This window comes from Cicer arietinum, chromosome 3 (genome assembly GCF_000331145.2).
Source record: "Cicer arietinum cultivar CDC Frontier isolate Library 1 chromosome 3, Cicar.CDCFrontier_v2.0, whole genome shotgun sequence".
In the NCBI taxonomy this organism is placed as follows: domain Eukaryota; kingdom Viridiplantae; phylum Streptophyta; class Magnoliopsida; order Fabales; family Fabaceae; genus Cicer; species Cicer arietinum.
In genome coordinates, this window is record NC_021162.2 from 61,021,073 (window position 1) to 61,038,118 (window position 17,046).

The 17,046-nt window shown below is 29.7% G+C and overlaps 1 protein-coding gene across 2 annotated transcripts; it reads right to left on the reverse strand.

Moving 5' to 3' along the window:
* Positions 1–5,428: 5,428 nt before the first annotated feature.
* On the reverse strand, positions 5,429–13,425 carry LOC101503037 (beta-amylase 7). 2 transcript variants are annotated; one of them, XM_004492670.4, is made up of 11 exons: positions 13,096–13,425; positions 12,208–12,766; positions 11,495–11,779; positions 10,633–10,710; positions 10,210–10,413; positions 9,931–10,125; positions 9,404–9,568; positions 7,579–7,839; positions 6,340–6,558; positions 5,921–6,140; positions 5,429–5,776 (listed from the first exon to the last, which is right to left on the reverse strand). In XM_004492670.4, the coding sequence occupies exons 2-11, from the start codon at positions 12,661–12,663 to the stop codon at positions 5,748–5,750; spliced, it is 2,112 nt and encodes a 703-aa protein (XP_004492727.1). In that variant the 5' UTR covers positions 12,664–12,766; positions 13,096–13,425; the 3' UTR covers positions 5,429–5,747. The 2 variants fall into 2 exon arrangements, with proteins under 2 accessions (XP_004492727.1, XP_027188450.1); XM_027332649.2 differs by lacking the exon at positions 13,096–13,425 and having other exon boundaries at positions 11,495–11,820; positions 12,208–12,400.
* Between the last annotated feature and the right edge of the window lie 3,621 nt (positions 13,426–17,046).

Sequence of the window (17,046 nt, forward strand, 5' to 3'; positions counted from 1 at the left end):
TTCCACAAAAAATGAGGGATGGGAATTATATCTAGGGAACTGCACGCTACAAAACCCAATTTTGACTCATGACACATCCTTAACTAAGGCGAGGGATCATATATATCTCCAATTTCATTATTTTTTGGTATTTCTAGATGCATAGCAATAAGTGAAAGGGAGGACCTGTGCATGTTTTACTATGACCTCGATCAATGCGATCATAAAATATTAGCGTTGCAAATTGCAATGGCTGATTCCGTTCTTACGTGGATTTTTCATTGATGTTCTTATCACATTCGATGCGATCAAAATTTTGTATCGAGACCCTTATTAGAAATATTTAATGACTAATAAAAGAAAAATTAATTTTAGTTTCGTACCTTTTATTTGTAATAATTTGTGAAATTAACTAACTTATTTTAAAATTTAACACTCAGTCTTTTTTCTTTAAACTTAAAAATATAATGTAATATATTTTAAATTATATGACATATAAATTCATAATATAAAGTTATTTAAATTTATTAATTATTTATACATTATTAATTAAATTAAAAAAATAAATTTAAATTAAAGTCTTTAGAAGATTTTTTTGTTATTTCATATATATTAATCATGCAATATTATTTTATGTAACACCGTTTACAATATCACATTAGCATTTTTATTTAAAAAATTCGAATAAGAGATCAAAATTATTAAATTTTAAAATAAAAAAACAATCAATTTTATAAAATTAATGAAAATAAAATAACTAATACTGCACTTAAACCTAAATAACAATAAAAGTCTTATTATCAGCCCACACAAAAAATATCGAAAGTCTTATTAAGAAAAATTTAGAAATATGGTATATTTAAAACTACATGCATCTAATTGAAATATGATATAACAAACTTCATTTTTTATCTCTGCTAATTCAATGTGTATAAATAATTCATAAATAATTTTATCTTATTTTTAGTATAAACAAAAAAGTTATATTATTTAAGAGGAATGTATAAGATTCGATCCGTCCCGCATACGTATCTTGTCCCATAAATAATGGGATGAGTCTGACCCGGTCCAAAAAAAAATAAGGACAAGACAAGGGACAAGGTAGAAAAATGATTAGGTTCATGTGTCCGCAATTACTTTAAGAATAAATTGTTAGTTTTGAATTTAGAAAACTGTTTAAAAATCACAATTTCTGCCACCAAAGATATTACTGAGTTGAGTCTCTCTTTAAGATGTTTCGCGACATTGTTCAAATTATACAAAACAGACTATCAACCACGAAGTCCACAAAATAAAACAGCATAACACCGTAGAAAACCGTTCTAGAATTACACCATCAATATGGCGGTTAAAGTCACTATCAATATGACGATTAAAGTCACTTGCAATATGGTACTATGATCACTCATAACTCAAAATGATTACGGTACAAAAAACCGCTCTAAAAGGCTACGACACACAAACCGCTGGTATTAGAACCACTCAAAAATAGACGAAACTACGACATAACAACCGTTCTAAAATCAAATGAACTACGACATAACAATCGCTCTATAAATGGAAGGGACTACAACATAACAACCACTCAAAAAATCGAATGGACAACAATATAAAACCACTCTAAAATATCGAATGGACAAAAAGGGGAGAAGTGACTCGGAAATTAAGCGAGCATAATAGAAAAGAGAGAAAAGAGAAAATTGGGAAATGCATCCAACTTTAGTGTACTTTTCACAATAGTTTGAAACTCATTATATAGTGATGCAAGCAAACTCACATATTTTCTAACTAATGTGGAACTTTAGTATTTATAAAGTTGAAAACTACTCAAAATACGATAATTTTTCAATGTGGGGCGTTAATTTAAAAAAAGTATTTATTTCCACTTGAATTTAAAAAAAATATTTATTTCCAATGTGAGAATTCAACAAATTTTTAAATTCACACAATAATCTACTCTATATTCCAACAACAAATAATTATTTTTATTATTATTGATTCATTTTCTCAAAAAATGTATCAATGAAGTGACAAATGGTAACCATATATGACTTATCATGAGTTTCTTTATGTTTAATTGTTTTTTAAACGAAAGTTTAAATATTAGTGTTTGATGTCTTCTCTTAGCATCAATCCGGTGTTGTCTTTATTTTATCTTGTCTTTAATGAACATGTAACTCACCGGATTTGATCGAGTTAAAGGACGAGTTAAGGTCTAAAATTTGATCCGATTAAATATTGAGATTTGATAAAAAGACATGTCAAACCCAACCTAACATGTCATTTATACACACTTATAATTTGATGACATTCATACAATCTCCTCAATTAATTTAAAATTTAAGGTTTCAAATTCTAATAACTTTTTTATTTTCATAAAACAAATTTGACAAATATTAACAAGTAACTATCAATTTGTTGATGTAATCAAATCTTGGCGTCTGAGGCCTAAAAAAACGCTAAAATTAAAGATACTCTCATTCACATAAGAGCATCTACAATGGGAGTGAAAATGAGTTCGTCCGTCAGCGTGTAATTACTTAACTTCCAGTTTTTTGTGGGTTCACTGTTGGAGTTGTGTCAAGGTGTCATCACGGTACTGTCAGGAAGGAACGGTGCTTCATAGCAGTTACTTTTTTTTTATTTCTTTTTAATTTATTAAATAATAATAATTTTGTAACCATTAGCTTTTTTTTAGTTAATATACCACCGTTAGCCTTTTTTTTCTCCTTTAATTACTATTGTTAGCTCATTAATAGAAACAATTTGTTATTCATACTTTTTCTTCACAATTTTTGTTACAGAAGTTTATTAAAGTTTTTATTAACGTACTTTTTTTATTTATTTTTCCATTTAAATTAATATTTTAAGTTATAATAAAATTAAATATTAATGTATAAATTAAAGTAGTGGAATATAATATGATTTTTTATTAAACCGTAAAAAATGAATGAGTTGATTTAGGGTGATGTGGCATAGTAGAACTTGAATCATGTTGAGTTCACCGTTGAAGTAGAAAATGAGTGAATTGCTTCAAGATGATGTGGCACAGTGGACCCCATCTAAAAAACCCATATTGAGTTCACCGCTGTAGATGCTCTAAGCCTCTAAGGAAAGTTATATCATATGTCATGTCCCTTTCATCTCTAATTACAAGTATTTATTCAAATTATTAAATTGAATTTTAAAGAAAACCAATATAATATATTAAAAAATGACTAAGCACAAGATGTACCTAGTTGAAATACAATGAGTTAACATAAACAAAAAGGGCAGCTAAAAACAAAAGAGAGTGACCCCTATAACAACACAACGCATGCACCAATCAAAACAAAGCCACTCTTAGAAAAAGGTTACAAAGAAAAGGTTGACCACACGAAAGACTCATGTCATGAACAAATCCTTTTGCTCGATGTATTAAGCTCTTATAACAAACGTCAATTGAATTATATTTCTATACAAAATAAAATAGATATTTATATTTAAAAACAAAAATTTCACTTTCTACTCAAAACACTTGTTTAACCTTTCATTAAAAAAACACTTTAAAAAAATAAAGCCAACAAATAAAAAACAAACGAAAAACTAAAGCTTAAGTTATTTGGAACAGTAATTTTTATTCTGCCTCAAACTAAATTTTATCAAAAAAATCAAATTTAATTTTCAAGTAATTTAAACTTTTAATTTTTCAAAATATATAATTTTGAATTTTTTGTAACACATTTTTTTCCAATAAACTTAAATTAAGTTTATCCATACTAAAATAAAAATTCATTTTGCTTCTAGAAATCTTCTTAAGTGTAAGTTTTCCCGATTGTTTATCTTCACTTTAACTTTGTGTGTGTTTTTTTTTATAAAAAAAAAAAGTAAAATGAGTTATTTTTATTAAAATGTGACATAGTGACATAAATTTAGAGTAAAAAGTAGAACTTTTGACCTCGGTGGTAGACCTAAAATCTAAAATAGGCTCACAACTTTTTGTTAATTTTTTTTAACCAATTTTTAGTTTTTTAGGGAAATTTTTTCAGAAATAACAAAATCTGGGAATTTTTTCCTAAATAAATTTAATTGTTTTTTAAAATCAATTATTTTTAATAAATAAATAAAATATGTACTTAAATTGTATTTTGTACACAAAAGGAACTAAAAATATTACTGGAAGACAAAAATGAGGCAACAAAGTATTTTAATTTAAGTTAGTTTCTTCTGTTCTTCTAATGTTTTTAAAAGCTCATAAAAATATATCTTGATTGAACATTTAAGACTTGTATTTTACACATTTAGATTAATCAATTTGAATAATTTAAGAACTTTTGAGAATATTTAGAAGCGAGAAAAAATCACCTAATTTAGATTCACAAGAAAAAAACATAATTAGGGTTGGGGTCCAAAATCAACTCTATCAAGAAAGGGTCATAAAGATTTGAAGTTTTTTTTATGACGGTTAGAAATTGTATATTTAACTCTCAAAAAATTTAAAAATTATTTTTTCAATATCAAAATTTATACTCTTAATTTTTTTAATAGATGTTCTGAAGACACATGTTAGAGACCAATATATTTTTCTGACAAATAGTTTAGAGATTTTGATTGAATTTATTTATTTTTCTTACCGGTTTGAGGTAATTATTTTGCTCATATTTGAGAAAGGAGAAATTAAATCTTAGCAACACATATTGATAATATGGTTAAATATATTTTTAGTTCTTATAAACTTTTAACTTTTTAATATTGGTTCTTATATAATAAAAATTCATTTTTTAGTCATTACAAAATTATCCAGATAATACTTTTAGTCATTGCTAAAACAAAATATGTTTAATTGTTATTTAACTTTGAATTGTTTAAATAATTTTTTTATACTCGTATTAAAATATTATAAAAAGATCTATAAAAATTTAGAACATTTTACTTCAGATAAATTAAATATGAATTTTTTAATTATTCAAATATCAAAATAAAAAAAAATTAAAAAGTGTGTTTTATAATCAACTTTTAAACTTATTTTCAGTAAATGAACTTTTTATAATGTCATAAACATATATAAAAAAATATGCTACCTTAATTATAGAGATTAAAACTGCATATATGATAATTTTATATAAGACTACAAAATATATTTTTATTTTATTAAAAATAAAAAGTTAAAATTATATAAGGACTAAATAAGGCCACAAATGTCGGATTTTTCGTTTTGTCGTACTCATTTAAATTTACTTTTCTTTCATTATTTTTATTTGACTATGGATTGAAGACGGTAATGAATATTTTATAATTAACATAAGATTTAAACTACCGTGATGTGAACTATTCCAAGCTTGTGGCGGCATTGCTTATTGTACCATAGAAGCTTGCTTTATAACTTTCATTAAGTTTCCATGTTAGCCATGTTTTCTATTAGATGCATAATGCAAAACTATATGCCATCTGCTCCATCCAATCAAATATATCAGTGAGAAACTAGCACATCATACTCCCTCTACTACTATAATGATGCAAAGTGCAAAAATTGTACAGATCAATGTGTGGTGGCTAATAAATGTCGTAATTAGATACAATGTATGGACAAATTTTACATCCAGATTCTGATCTGAATAGTTTGATCCCACCAAAAATAGAAAAAGCTTATCCTAATCAACTAATTGACTAACAACTAGTATGTGCTGTAGCAAGTGACATTCTATTCTCCTAATCTGTAACAGGATACCCCAACCATTTTGTTGGGGGAACTATAAATACAAACTCCACAAGATTCTATTTTCTGCCTGTTATAACTGAAGATCAAGAACAGCTTCTCCTGCAGTGAGAAAAGACAATCATCAACCCTAAAACCTTGCTACTATCAATGTTTTACAAGATAGGGACACGTGATCATTCATTCAATTAATTTCAGATAAAGGTAATATTTACTACGTAGCTTTCTTGTGTTGCATCAACTTACCATGCATTCTCTTGACAAATCGTTCAAACTCTGTGAAGTTTTGTCGTTCCATAAGAAGTGAACTGAGCCTCAGGTAAGTAAAGGATGAAAAGTGCCTTCCATCTGGATCACTCACGGGCTTGGTATTATCCAAAATCTTGTTATAGCTAACTCTGTTTAGGCAAGGAAGTGCATTCTCACTGATGACAGGTAGTCCAACATCCCACCCAGCATTCAGCACCTGTGATACATATTCACAATGTGTATTTTAGATCATAATCATATAACTTTTATTCTAAAACTGTATTCAGCACATCCCAAATTTGTTTACAATAGAACAACAACGACCAATTATTCTAACCAGTTCTTCCTAATGCCATTGCTTTATAAAAAAAAACAATTAGATAAAAGATAAATTTTATCAAGGATTAGATACTAACTTGCCAAACTAATCTCTCAGGATCTGCAAATGGCTCAGAAAAGCCCTCGTGTTGATTCAATGAGTGCGGGTCAACACAAGCAATGTTTAAGCTAACTCCATTTCTCTTTAACATTTCCATAATTGCAGCATAGCCATCACGATTGCATGGATTATAATACCCAGCAGTTAATTCAGCAGCATGACTAGCAGTCTTGTACCACCAATAAATACCTGATAGCTGTACAGAAATTTAGAAATTAAATATATCAAATAGACTGCACGCCACAACAGATCCGTAAAAACTAAAAAAGATGTACGTGCAAATGGATAACTCATAGTCAAATAGGACAGGCATTATTGTAGCAATAATTTTACATTTTACTGATTTTTTCAGTTTTGACTTTTGAGCAGAAAATACTATTCTTTGTTGGTCGTTGTGGATGAAAAGTATTCCTTTGATATACCAGTCTATGAAAGATACTTCACTGGTCATGCTGAACAAATCATTTTGAATAACTCAATTCAAGTCTTTTAAATCGAGGGAAAGTAATGTTCAATAAGAAATCATGCATAAGTAATATTTTTATGAAGATTATCGAAAAAGTAATATTCTGTAGAGAATTTTTGACCTAAAAATGTGTACTTAGAAATTATTTTCCAACACCTAGCTAGTTTTGTGCAACAAAGGATGCTTAAAAGCAATGAAATAAATTGCACTCGTATACGTGGAGGACCGCGTCAATTAAAAACTCCTTATCATAAGATAAATCATTAAGGTTACAAGAACAAGCAACAACGATAACAACCAAGTCTTATTATCCCACTAAGTGGGGTAGGCTATATGGATCAAACGACGCCACAATGCTCTATCATATATTATATTGTTATCCAAACCATTCACTTTTAGGTCTTTCTTGATAGTTTTCTCCTATAATTTTTCTTAGTCTTTCTCTTCGTCTAGCAATTGGACTATCCTTCATCAGGTCTACTCTTATTACTATGGAATCTACAAGGTTTCCTCCATACATGCTCAAACCACCTAAGTTGAGACTCAACTATCTTTTTTACAATAAGTGTTATCACAACTCTCTTTCTAACGCTATCATTCTTAAACAAATGACAACAACGTCTAAAGCCCTCTTCAAATAGGTGGAATCAGCAAAAACTCATTAAGGTTATGATGCAGAAAATAACCCAAGAAGCTTTTTTCTAACAGATCACAAAACAACCTTCAAATTACAATCTTTTTTTATCTTACCTTTGCAGCAATGCAGGATCCCTCAAAAGCTAATTTTGCCAAAGAAAGTACCCGGTTTCCATGATCAACTAAAACTTGAGAATACCAGTTGAGAAAAAACCTGCCATAGAAGCCATCATAATCACCCCCGTCGCAGAAGAAACCTGTTTCGTGTGGCTGAGAATTATAGGTACCCACATTATCTGGCCCTCTAGCCCAAATAGTGTGCCCTCTTGCTTCTGCTGCTTTCCTAAGACTTTTCAACATATACTGATCATAGCACTGCACAGTAGTGAGAAAGATAATGAGCAAATTGGTTAAAAAGGTATCTGATGTGTATGCATGGGCTAAAGCTATAATATAAAATACTTGCAAAAGAAAAAAAAATAACCTTGAATTTTTTATAAAAAAATATATTTAAGAAAAGGCTTAAATATGTTTTTGGTCCTAGCAAATATGAGTCATTTTGATTGTAGTCCCTGTAAAAATATTTTTTTGATTTATACCCCTGCAATTTTAAATAAGTTTTAAAAAATACTTATTTATTTATTTATAATAAAAAATGCTGAGTCAGCAATTTTTTGCTAATTTAGCACACGTTGACTGTATGATTATGCTGATTGTGCTTTGTTATTATTAAAAATTAAATAACAATTCATTAATTAATTTTTAAATCAATAAATTCCCATTGAAGAAAAAAAAAAAAAACAGATACGCTTTCTCTTGGGCATTGCTTTCTTCAACCTTCTGATATTTAATCTAACGCAGTCGAACAATTATCATCTTGATTAGTTTGAAAGGCTCAGACCACCTACTTTTACCATTTTCTTCTTCTCTATGTTATTTGTTGCTCAATTAGTTGCTCTATATTGGGGATTTAGGTTTAAGCCTCACTCAGAAACATGAATTCCATTGATTTTAACTTCTAAATTGGAAATAAGAACCACTCCGCTCTCATCCAAACCCATCTTAAACTTAGATTCAACTATTCCATCTTAACCCATCTTCAGCGTCAGTGATGGCAGCAAGGTATGAGGCTTGGTTGTTTCTAAATTCATCTTCGCGTAGGCGGCTGTGTTCGGCTTGGATCTGGATTCGAATAGAACTTGTCATCGACTCTGATAGCGGTGGGAGCTTGAATAAAACTAACAGAAAGAGTTTGTTTAAAACCCAATTGTTTGGGGTTTAGTTTTAGTCAAAACAATATACACCGTTTGGCAAGAAATCAGTCCAATTAATCAATAGGTTTTGAAGGCTTAAACTATTGTTGTTATAGTAAACATTCGTGTACATTTGTTACAGTAATAAACCCAATTTCTTGAAGATGAATATGTGGGTTTATTTATTTTATAAGGAAATATTTGTTTTATTTATTATTTTAATAAAGCATTTGTAGAAAGATGGAGATTGTTCTTTGAGGAAATGAACCTAGTATTTGTTTGTTTTTTAGATTTTTGGATTGCAGAAGATGATCCATTTCTGGGGTTGGGATTGAAATTTCTGGGTTTTGGGTTGAATTTATGTATTTTGTTTTTATTTATAAATGAAAGCTTAAAAATGTTTTTGGTAGTTTTTTCATTAAATGATTAAATGGATTGTTATTTAATTTTTAATAATAAAAAATGCACAGTCAGCATCATTGATACAGTCAGCACATGTCATATCAGCAAAAATTTGCCACTTCATCATTTTTTATTAAAAACAATTAATAAGGACTTTTTTAACACTTATTTGAAATTGCAAGGGTATAAATAATTAAATAAAAGTATTTTTACAATGACTAAAATCAAAGTGGCTCATATTTGGAGGGACCAAAAACATATTTAAGCCTTAAGAAAATAATTACCTGGAATTCACCAATACCAGGATATCTCCAACCATGCTTTACAGTACAAGATGGATATCTTAGCTCTCCACATGGACCTAATCCAACTTCAATCATGGAGATGAAGCCATCCTCAAAAAACTGATCAAACTCTACCCGGAAACTTCTCATGAAATCAAAATAAACCTAGAAAGGAGTACAACACACAAATTGCATGTCTTAATTTTATTGGTATTTATTGGTATAACATAAAATAGAAACCATGTCTCCTCTCACATCATTGAAAGCATCTGATAAATAATTCAAACGGATCGATTCAGAGGAAAATCACCATAATATGCATATATAGGATGGATTAAAGCCTTCTTAATCACGATTTAATGATTACTTCAAGTTCGGTTTACAGACTACACTGATAGCTTTTTATCAAGCATAAGCCAAAATCCATTTCTTACTATTGCATTCAGTAATAATAACAAAAGTTGTTAATAACTACAGCAGCAACAACAACAATAGTCGTTGTAGTCATATTATAACATCGTTATTACCTCCACAGCAGTCCGACCTCTCAAAACACGTTCCTTATCTATTCCCCAAGAAAGACATTCAGGGTTGTGTCTTCCCTCTCTATCAGTGAAAAAAATATCAGGATTACTCCTACCAATTTCAGCAACCCAATGGGGTAATGGAATACAAACATCATCACCAAAATTGCCTCCACATTCATGAAAAGACATTACTACCTGACCAAATGTAAATGAGACAACTCACTGGATTGAATCAGCAAAAGAGTGACTCACAATGAGAAAATAGCTTACAAAACTCACCTGCAGCTTAAGCTTAAGCTCACGCAGCATTTGGAAGAGTCTCTTGTAACCATTCCAATTATACTCTTGAGGAGCATGTGCCTCCACTATTCCCCACCAGCAGTCTACCATAACACCATCAACATTTGCTGATTTCAACACCCTCAGCTGCTTTAGTAGAGCATCCGGATCAACAAGCTCACATTTAATATTGATCACCCCCAACTGTCGATAATAGAGACAGGATATGGTATATAGTGTTAATGTACAGATAATTTCCAATAAGATAATTTATTTATTTCACTTGACAACCATATAAAAAATTTCCAAAAAAATATTGAGTGCACCAACGTATTAAGCATAGCTACTTCCTACAAGCATGTTAAGAAAACAAGAAACAGAACTTGGACAAAAATGAAAAATAAGAGTAAAATCATGGCTGACCGGTAGCATCACATAAACAGGAACATATGGAGTCCCAGCAAAATTGCGCTCTGGTAATCTGGGGGGAATATCACCAATCTGCAAAGGATAAAAGATGTAAAACAATGCCATGAGACGTACTTACCAACGATACCCTTATTGAAATTATATGCAAAATAAAAATGATTAATATGCCTTTTTGATAATAATTCATCTTGGGAAATCATTTCAAAATTTCTTAACTATAGGGACTGATTTTCACTGATAAAAAATGAGAGCAGCCCTTACAAGAAAAGAAAATAAATAGAAAAAATAAAATATAAATCTAAAATTCTGCAAAAGCACAGAGCCTCTAGCCTAAACCCATTCAACTTATTCCTCTAAAATCTAAAAGCCTGCCTGCCTGCCATGCATTATCTATCCTTCCCTCCTAAATTCTCCTCCTCCACAAATGTGTTTGTTGTTCACCTCCCATTAATCTTCACCAGCTCAGGATTCAGCTATGCTTAAACAACATAAACATTCCTTTCAATTTCTATTTTCTACCCTTCACGGACCTCACTCACGTTTTATGCTTCTACTTCCCAACCCTTTCCTTGCAGCACATAGCATAGTAATAGGTGTCTATCACATCTAATGGATCAATGCGACAAAAATATGAAAGAAGTCAAGAGGGTCAAAATGAAAGCCTAGATAGAATTCACAAAGCAAGTAAGATATTATATTTTCAATACATAATTTATTCATTAAAGGCCAATTTAACATGTTCTGTTTGTAAAATGCATGGGTGAAATTTTGATATTTATATGGAAAAAAATAATAGTGTAGCCATTAGATCATTCTAAAGCAAATCAATAAGAGGCCAAGAGGCTTCAATAAATACCTGTGTCTCATTGATGGTGTCTATTGAACCGCCAATCACAGGAGGATTGTCTCTTTGTACTTCTCCATCCCCCAACATAGATGTTTGAGACCGGGAACTTGAGGATAGATCATAAGGAGATGGAGATGGTATGAAAACACCTTTACTTGGACATGCACTGTACTCTAAAGGGCTCCTATAGCCAGAAGCAACTCCCTTGAGGGAAACAGATGGAGGCTGTTGGGAAGGCACGTGGGAAGACGATGATGTAACAACTGTAGAATTGCCACCAGCTGGCATCTGACCCTGTAAGGTTGAGAAGAAAAGGTTCCAACGTGGGAGTTTTTCTGAGATTTATCAGAACTGAAATTCGCAGATAAACAGCTGTAATAAGATTTGCAGATACACAAGCGTAATAAGACATCGAAAATATCAAATATGTTTTTGACTTGACTAAGCCAAGAACTCAATTATATAACCAGTGCCAATAGTTAATGTCAACACTACAGAGAAAATTAAATATTTTCTCAAAATAGAACTCTCCAAAACAAAACAAATGTTGATAAGGTAAGGGCTTTTTGATGAGTAAACAACAGGATGATAAAAATTGAGCAGGCCATAATCTTTGCTTTCTAGGAGAAACTGAACATGATGCCAGATGCAAAAGGAAAGTCACAAAATCCAAATAACATTAGAATCATAAAAATGTAGCTATAAAATTGACAGATATTTACCTGAGATCTTGAGGGAAAAGTAGTACCATCCGGAAGAACCACCCATCCAGCTTCCCTTGCTAGAGCAGCAATAACATCATTTATGTCAGCCCTAACTCTAAGATTATAGTTTCCATGCCTGCGAAGCCCTGCCAAGATCCTTGCAGTTATAGCCCGCCGACGCCTCTCTCTTAGCTTTGTTCTCTCTTTCTCTTCTACCGGTCTAGATCTTCGAGTACCTCCACCCGGAGTGCCTACTTGCTCTTGAAACTGGTGGTGCTGCTGAAAACTGTTGTCACCAGCAGCAGTTCCTATCCCACTCCCACCATCAATCTCTACCATCCCTGAAACATTTCCATGCTCACCTCCATTTTCCTCGTAATCGTCATCCTCATCATCCTCGTCTTTCACACCCATTCCCATTTCTTCTTCATCATCCTCACTCATTCCAACCAGCCTTTGCATATCAGTTGCCATAATCCAAAGTCTGAACCCTCAACAATTTAATTTAAAGCCTAAATATCCTAGACTCTGCTGTTTGCAAAACCCATCAAAATTTTGAATGACCTCTATTGCAAACCTAAATCAAATTAAAACAAAACAACTGTTTACACAACAACACCAGGTGATAATGTACTCTTTCCTTACATCAAATTAAGCCTTCATAGGTAATTTACAAAAAAGGAAAATACCAAAATAGAACACATTTGTAATTCAAATCACTACACCAATTCAACACAATAATTTAAACCCTTACCATTGATAAATGGATAAAAAAAGGGTGATAAAATGCTGAACCATTTTGGGATCAAAAGCACATATCTAGACTCAATGTATCTTAACAGTACGTATTTTTCTCGTTCAAAACTACAGCAAAAAAAAAATACAAAAAAATCAGCACGAGGTTACCTTTGAGATCGAAATAATTGTTAAATAAATAAAAAATCCGCAGATCGGTCTTGTCCAAGCTAGGTCGTTGAGAACTCCGTCGGGTACCGAAATTATCGGTAACCGACGCGGAGTTCCGGCACGGATGAACGGAGAAGGAGAAGAACCAGGAGGACTGAGATCCGGAGAGGTCGACGGCGGTACCGGATAGATCCCGGCGGCGAGAAAGGGGTGAAATCCGGCCGGCGAGGTGTACGAGCGAGCGTGCGAGATGCGTCTCACGAGGTAGGGTTCTCGCTCGTGTCGGGTGTGCGAAGACGAGCGTGTTTGCGAATTTGGCACGAACGAGGCGTGCGTGCTAGCCTACATGGAGCTCGCATACACGTGCAAATAAAAAAAAATTCTGAGTTTTTTTTTTTTTTTTTACTGAAAGATAAGTCTTGTTGAAATTGTTCAATGAATAATGTAATTAAATATTTTAAAAGTCAGTTAATCAAACAAAAACTTTGATTTAAATTCTTTTACATATAGGAAATGGTTAAGAATAATACAATTATTCAATCTTTTAATTCAATCCTTTCATATAAATAAAAATATTTATTAATGTTTGTTCATATCGATTATAATAATATTTAAAGTGTATTCTATGAGAGAGTTTTAAACCTCTTATTGAAACTAAGAATACTTGTTATGGAGATTTTTAAGTCTCGTATAAAAATATATTCATTTTAAGAGAATTACGAATTATCTTATTATATTTAAGAAGGTGTTGAACAAAATTAATAAATAAGTAGAGTTTGTGGAGTTGAAAATTGAACAAGGTTTTGTTGAATTTAAAAAAAAATAATAATAGTAAAAAAAAGTACATTAGTAGTAATAATAGAAAATAAGCAAAAATAAAATTATGACATAAAAGATATATTAAATATAAGACATCAGAAGAATCGTACGACAACTAAAATCTAACAGTTAGGTGTTTTTAGAGAAGAACTTCATGCGAAAATAAATACATATACTTTGAAGAGAAGAAAAAAAACATGTCTCACATGCATATACTATACTTGTAGGGGCACGAGAATATTTGGATTCTTGTAACAAGTATATGATATTTCTATCCAAAGAAGAGAAGCAAAATGATAAAATATTTTCTTGTAAAGAAATAGTTTTTAGAAGATAGACTTTGCTTAAATTTTGTAGTTGTTGTTTTATTCTAACATTTAAGTATGTGAATTGTGTTAAGAATAAATATAACTTTGGAAATCAATCTAAAAACTCCCACTTGCATAGTTCAATAAAAATAATTATTAACTATCCTAATCTTTGAGTTGGTATCCTCTTTATGTCTCTTTCTCCACTTTTCTTTTTCATTTTTATGGTTTTGAAGTGTACAAAAAATATTTTGATCCACTAAAAAACATCACATTATTATATTCATATCTTCAAAACTATAGGAATAAAAAAGGAAGTGGCAGAATTTGATTATGTTCGAAACAAATTTTATTTATCTCTCAATCGAATTTTAAATTATTATGATTTATTATTCTAAAAATCAAACGGTTAAAACAAAATAAAAATCATTTTTTAAAAATATAATAATCTTTAAAATGTATTAAATATGTGAATTGTGACTTTTTTTTTATTGTTTCTAAATTATATTTTATTAATTTTTTCAAAATATAAGTTTCATATTTCAAATAAATTGAAAATACTTTGTGCAATAAAAAGTTAATAGTTTTCATACGATAGTTCATATAAAAATCCTTTTATAAAATAAAATATATAAACTCTTTAAATGCAAAAGACAAATAAAAAATAAAAAATGAGGTGTAGTAGATAGGTTCAGATAGCATGGATATTTTTTTACTATTTTTTAACAAATGGTTATTAATTATGTTATACACGATAAAATATATAGTACATTTAATAATTATTAAATGTCAAATATATTAATAAATGTATACATATTTTATATTTATATATTATTTCCTAAAAACGTCTATATATAAGATTCTATTTCTACAATAATTTTAATCTTCATATAATAAAGACTATCCCAATTAAAGGTATGACGTCTCTCTTCACTCAAAAAATTATTTTGCTATATGTATTGACATTACTATCGGTACACAATGTCCTCGGAGTGCATGTGGATGTTGCAAACAATTTGGATAGCAATAAAGACTTAACCCTTCATTGCAAATCACGAGATGATGATCTTGGAGCTCAACTTCTCCATCATGGTGCTAGTTTTGGTTGGAATTTTAAAATTAGTTTTATTGGCCACACACAATTCTACTGTTCCTTTCAATGGGATGGTGGGTTTCATTGGTTTGATATATACATAGCAAGTAGAGATTATAATGTGTGTGATTCCTGTCATTGGTTTGTAAAGGAAACAGGACCATGTAGGATTTTATCTCCAACTGCTTCTCTTTGCTATTTTTGGAATAAGTAACTAATAATAATCTTCATATGTATTTCTTCTATCTTAATAAATGTTGTATTTGGGATTGAGAACCTAATGTATTATTCTCTTTCTTAAATCTTCTTAGTAACATTAATACTGAATTACAGATACATGGCTACATTAATATGATAATTAGTATTGTGAGACTCTTCAACCTCTTATTGAAACTAAGAATACTTGTTATAAAGACTTTCAAGTCTCATATAAAAATATAGAGATTCATTTTAAGAAAATTATGGATTATCTTATTATATTTAAGAAGTTATTGAACAAGATACATAAATAAAGTGTGGAGTTGAAAATTGAACAAGGTTTTATTTAAATAGCCTAAGAAAACATGTCTCAAATGCATATAGTTGCAAGGGTATGAGAATACTTGCATTCTTGTACCAAGTATATAACTTTGGAAAGCAATCTAAAAACTCCCACTTGCATAGTTCAACAAATGTAACTTTCACTATCCTAATCTTTGAGTTAGTATCCTCTCTATGTCTCTTTCTCCACTTTCTATTTTATTTTTTATTTTTATGGTTTTGAAGTGTATAAAAATAATCTAGTTTAAATATGTTTTTGTTTCTTGTAAATATAACAGTTTTTAGTTTTAGTTTCTGTAAAAAAACTTATTTAGATTTCATCTCTATAATATCATAAAAATTTATTTTTAGTTTTTAACGTCAAATAGATGTTACAAAAATGTTAATTGACAAAGGAAAACGTAAAATACAAATTTAAATAATTATTCTAAACAAATTTAATCAAAACAATATTTAAATAACAAATAAAAATAATTTATATACGTATTTCTAATAAAATAAGTATACAAATTCCAATGAGAATACAAATTTAACTAATTATTCTAAATAAATTTATTTGAAATAATATTTAAATAACAAATAAAAATAATTTGTATACTTATTTTTAATAAAATAAGTATACAAATTCCAATAAGAATACAAATTTAAATAATTATTCTAAATAAATTTAACCGAAATGATATTTAAAAAATAAATAAAAATAAGTATACAAGTTATTCTAATATTTAAATTAATATTCTCACTTTAGTGCTACAATTGATCTTTGTTTTCCTCTATTTGTCGGCTCACATTTTTGTAACGTTCATTTGATTTTAAAGACTAAAAATAAAAGTTTTGAATATTGCAAGGATGAAATTCAAACAAATATTTTTCAGGGACTAAAACTTAAAACTGTTTTATTTACAGGGACTAAAAATATATTTAACGTTTGGTCTTCCTTTGTCAATTAACGTTTTTTGTAATGTCCACTTGACGTTAAGAACCAAAAATAAAATTTTCTGATATTACATGGATGAAATCCAAACAAATTTTTTTACAGGGACTAAAACTAAAAATTATTATATTTACAAGGAACAAAAATATATTTAAACCAAAATATTTTGACCCACTAAAAGATATCACATTATTATTGTTGTAGCTAAATATCACTAGAAGGGGGGGTTGAATAGGGATTTTGCTGTTAAAAAATAT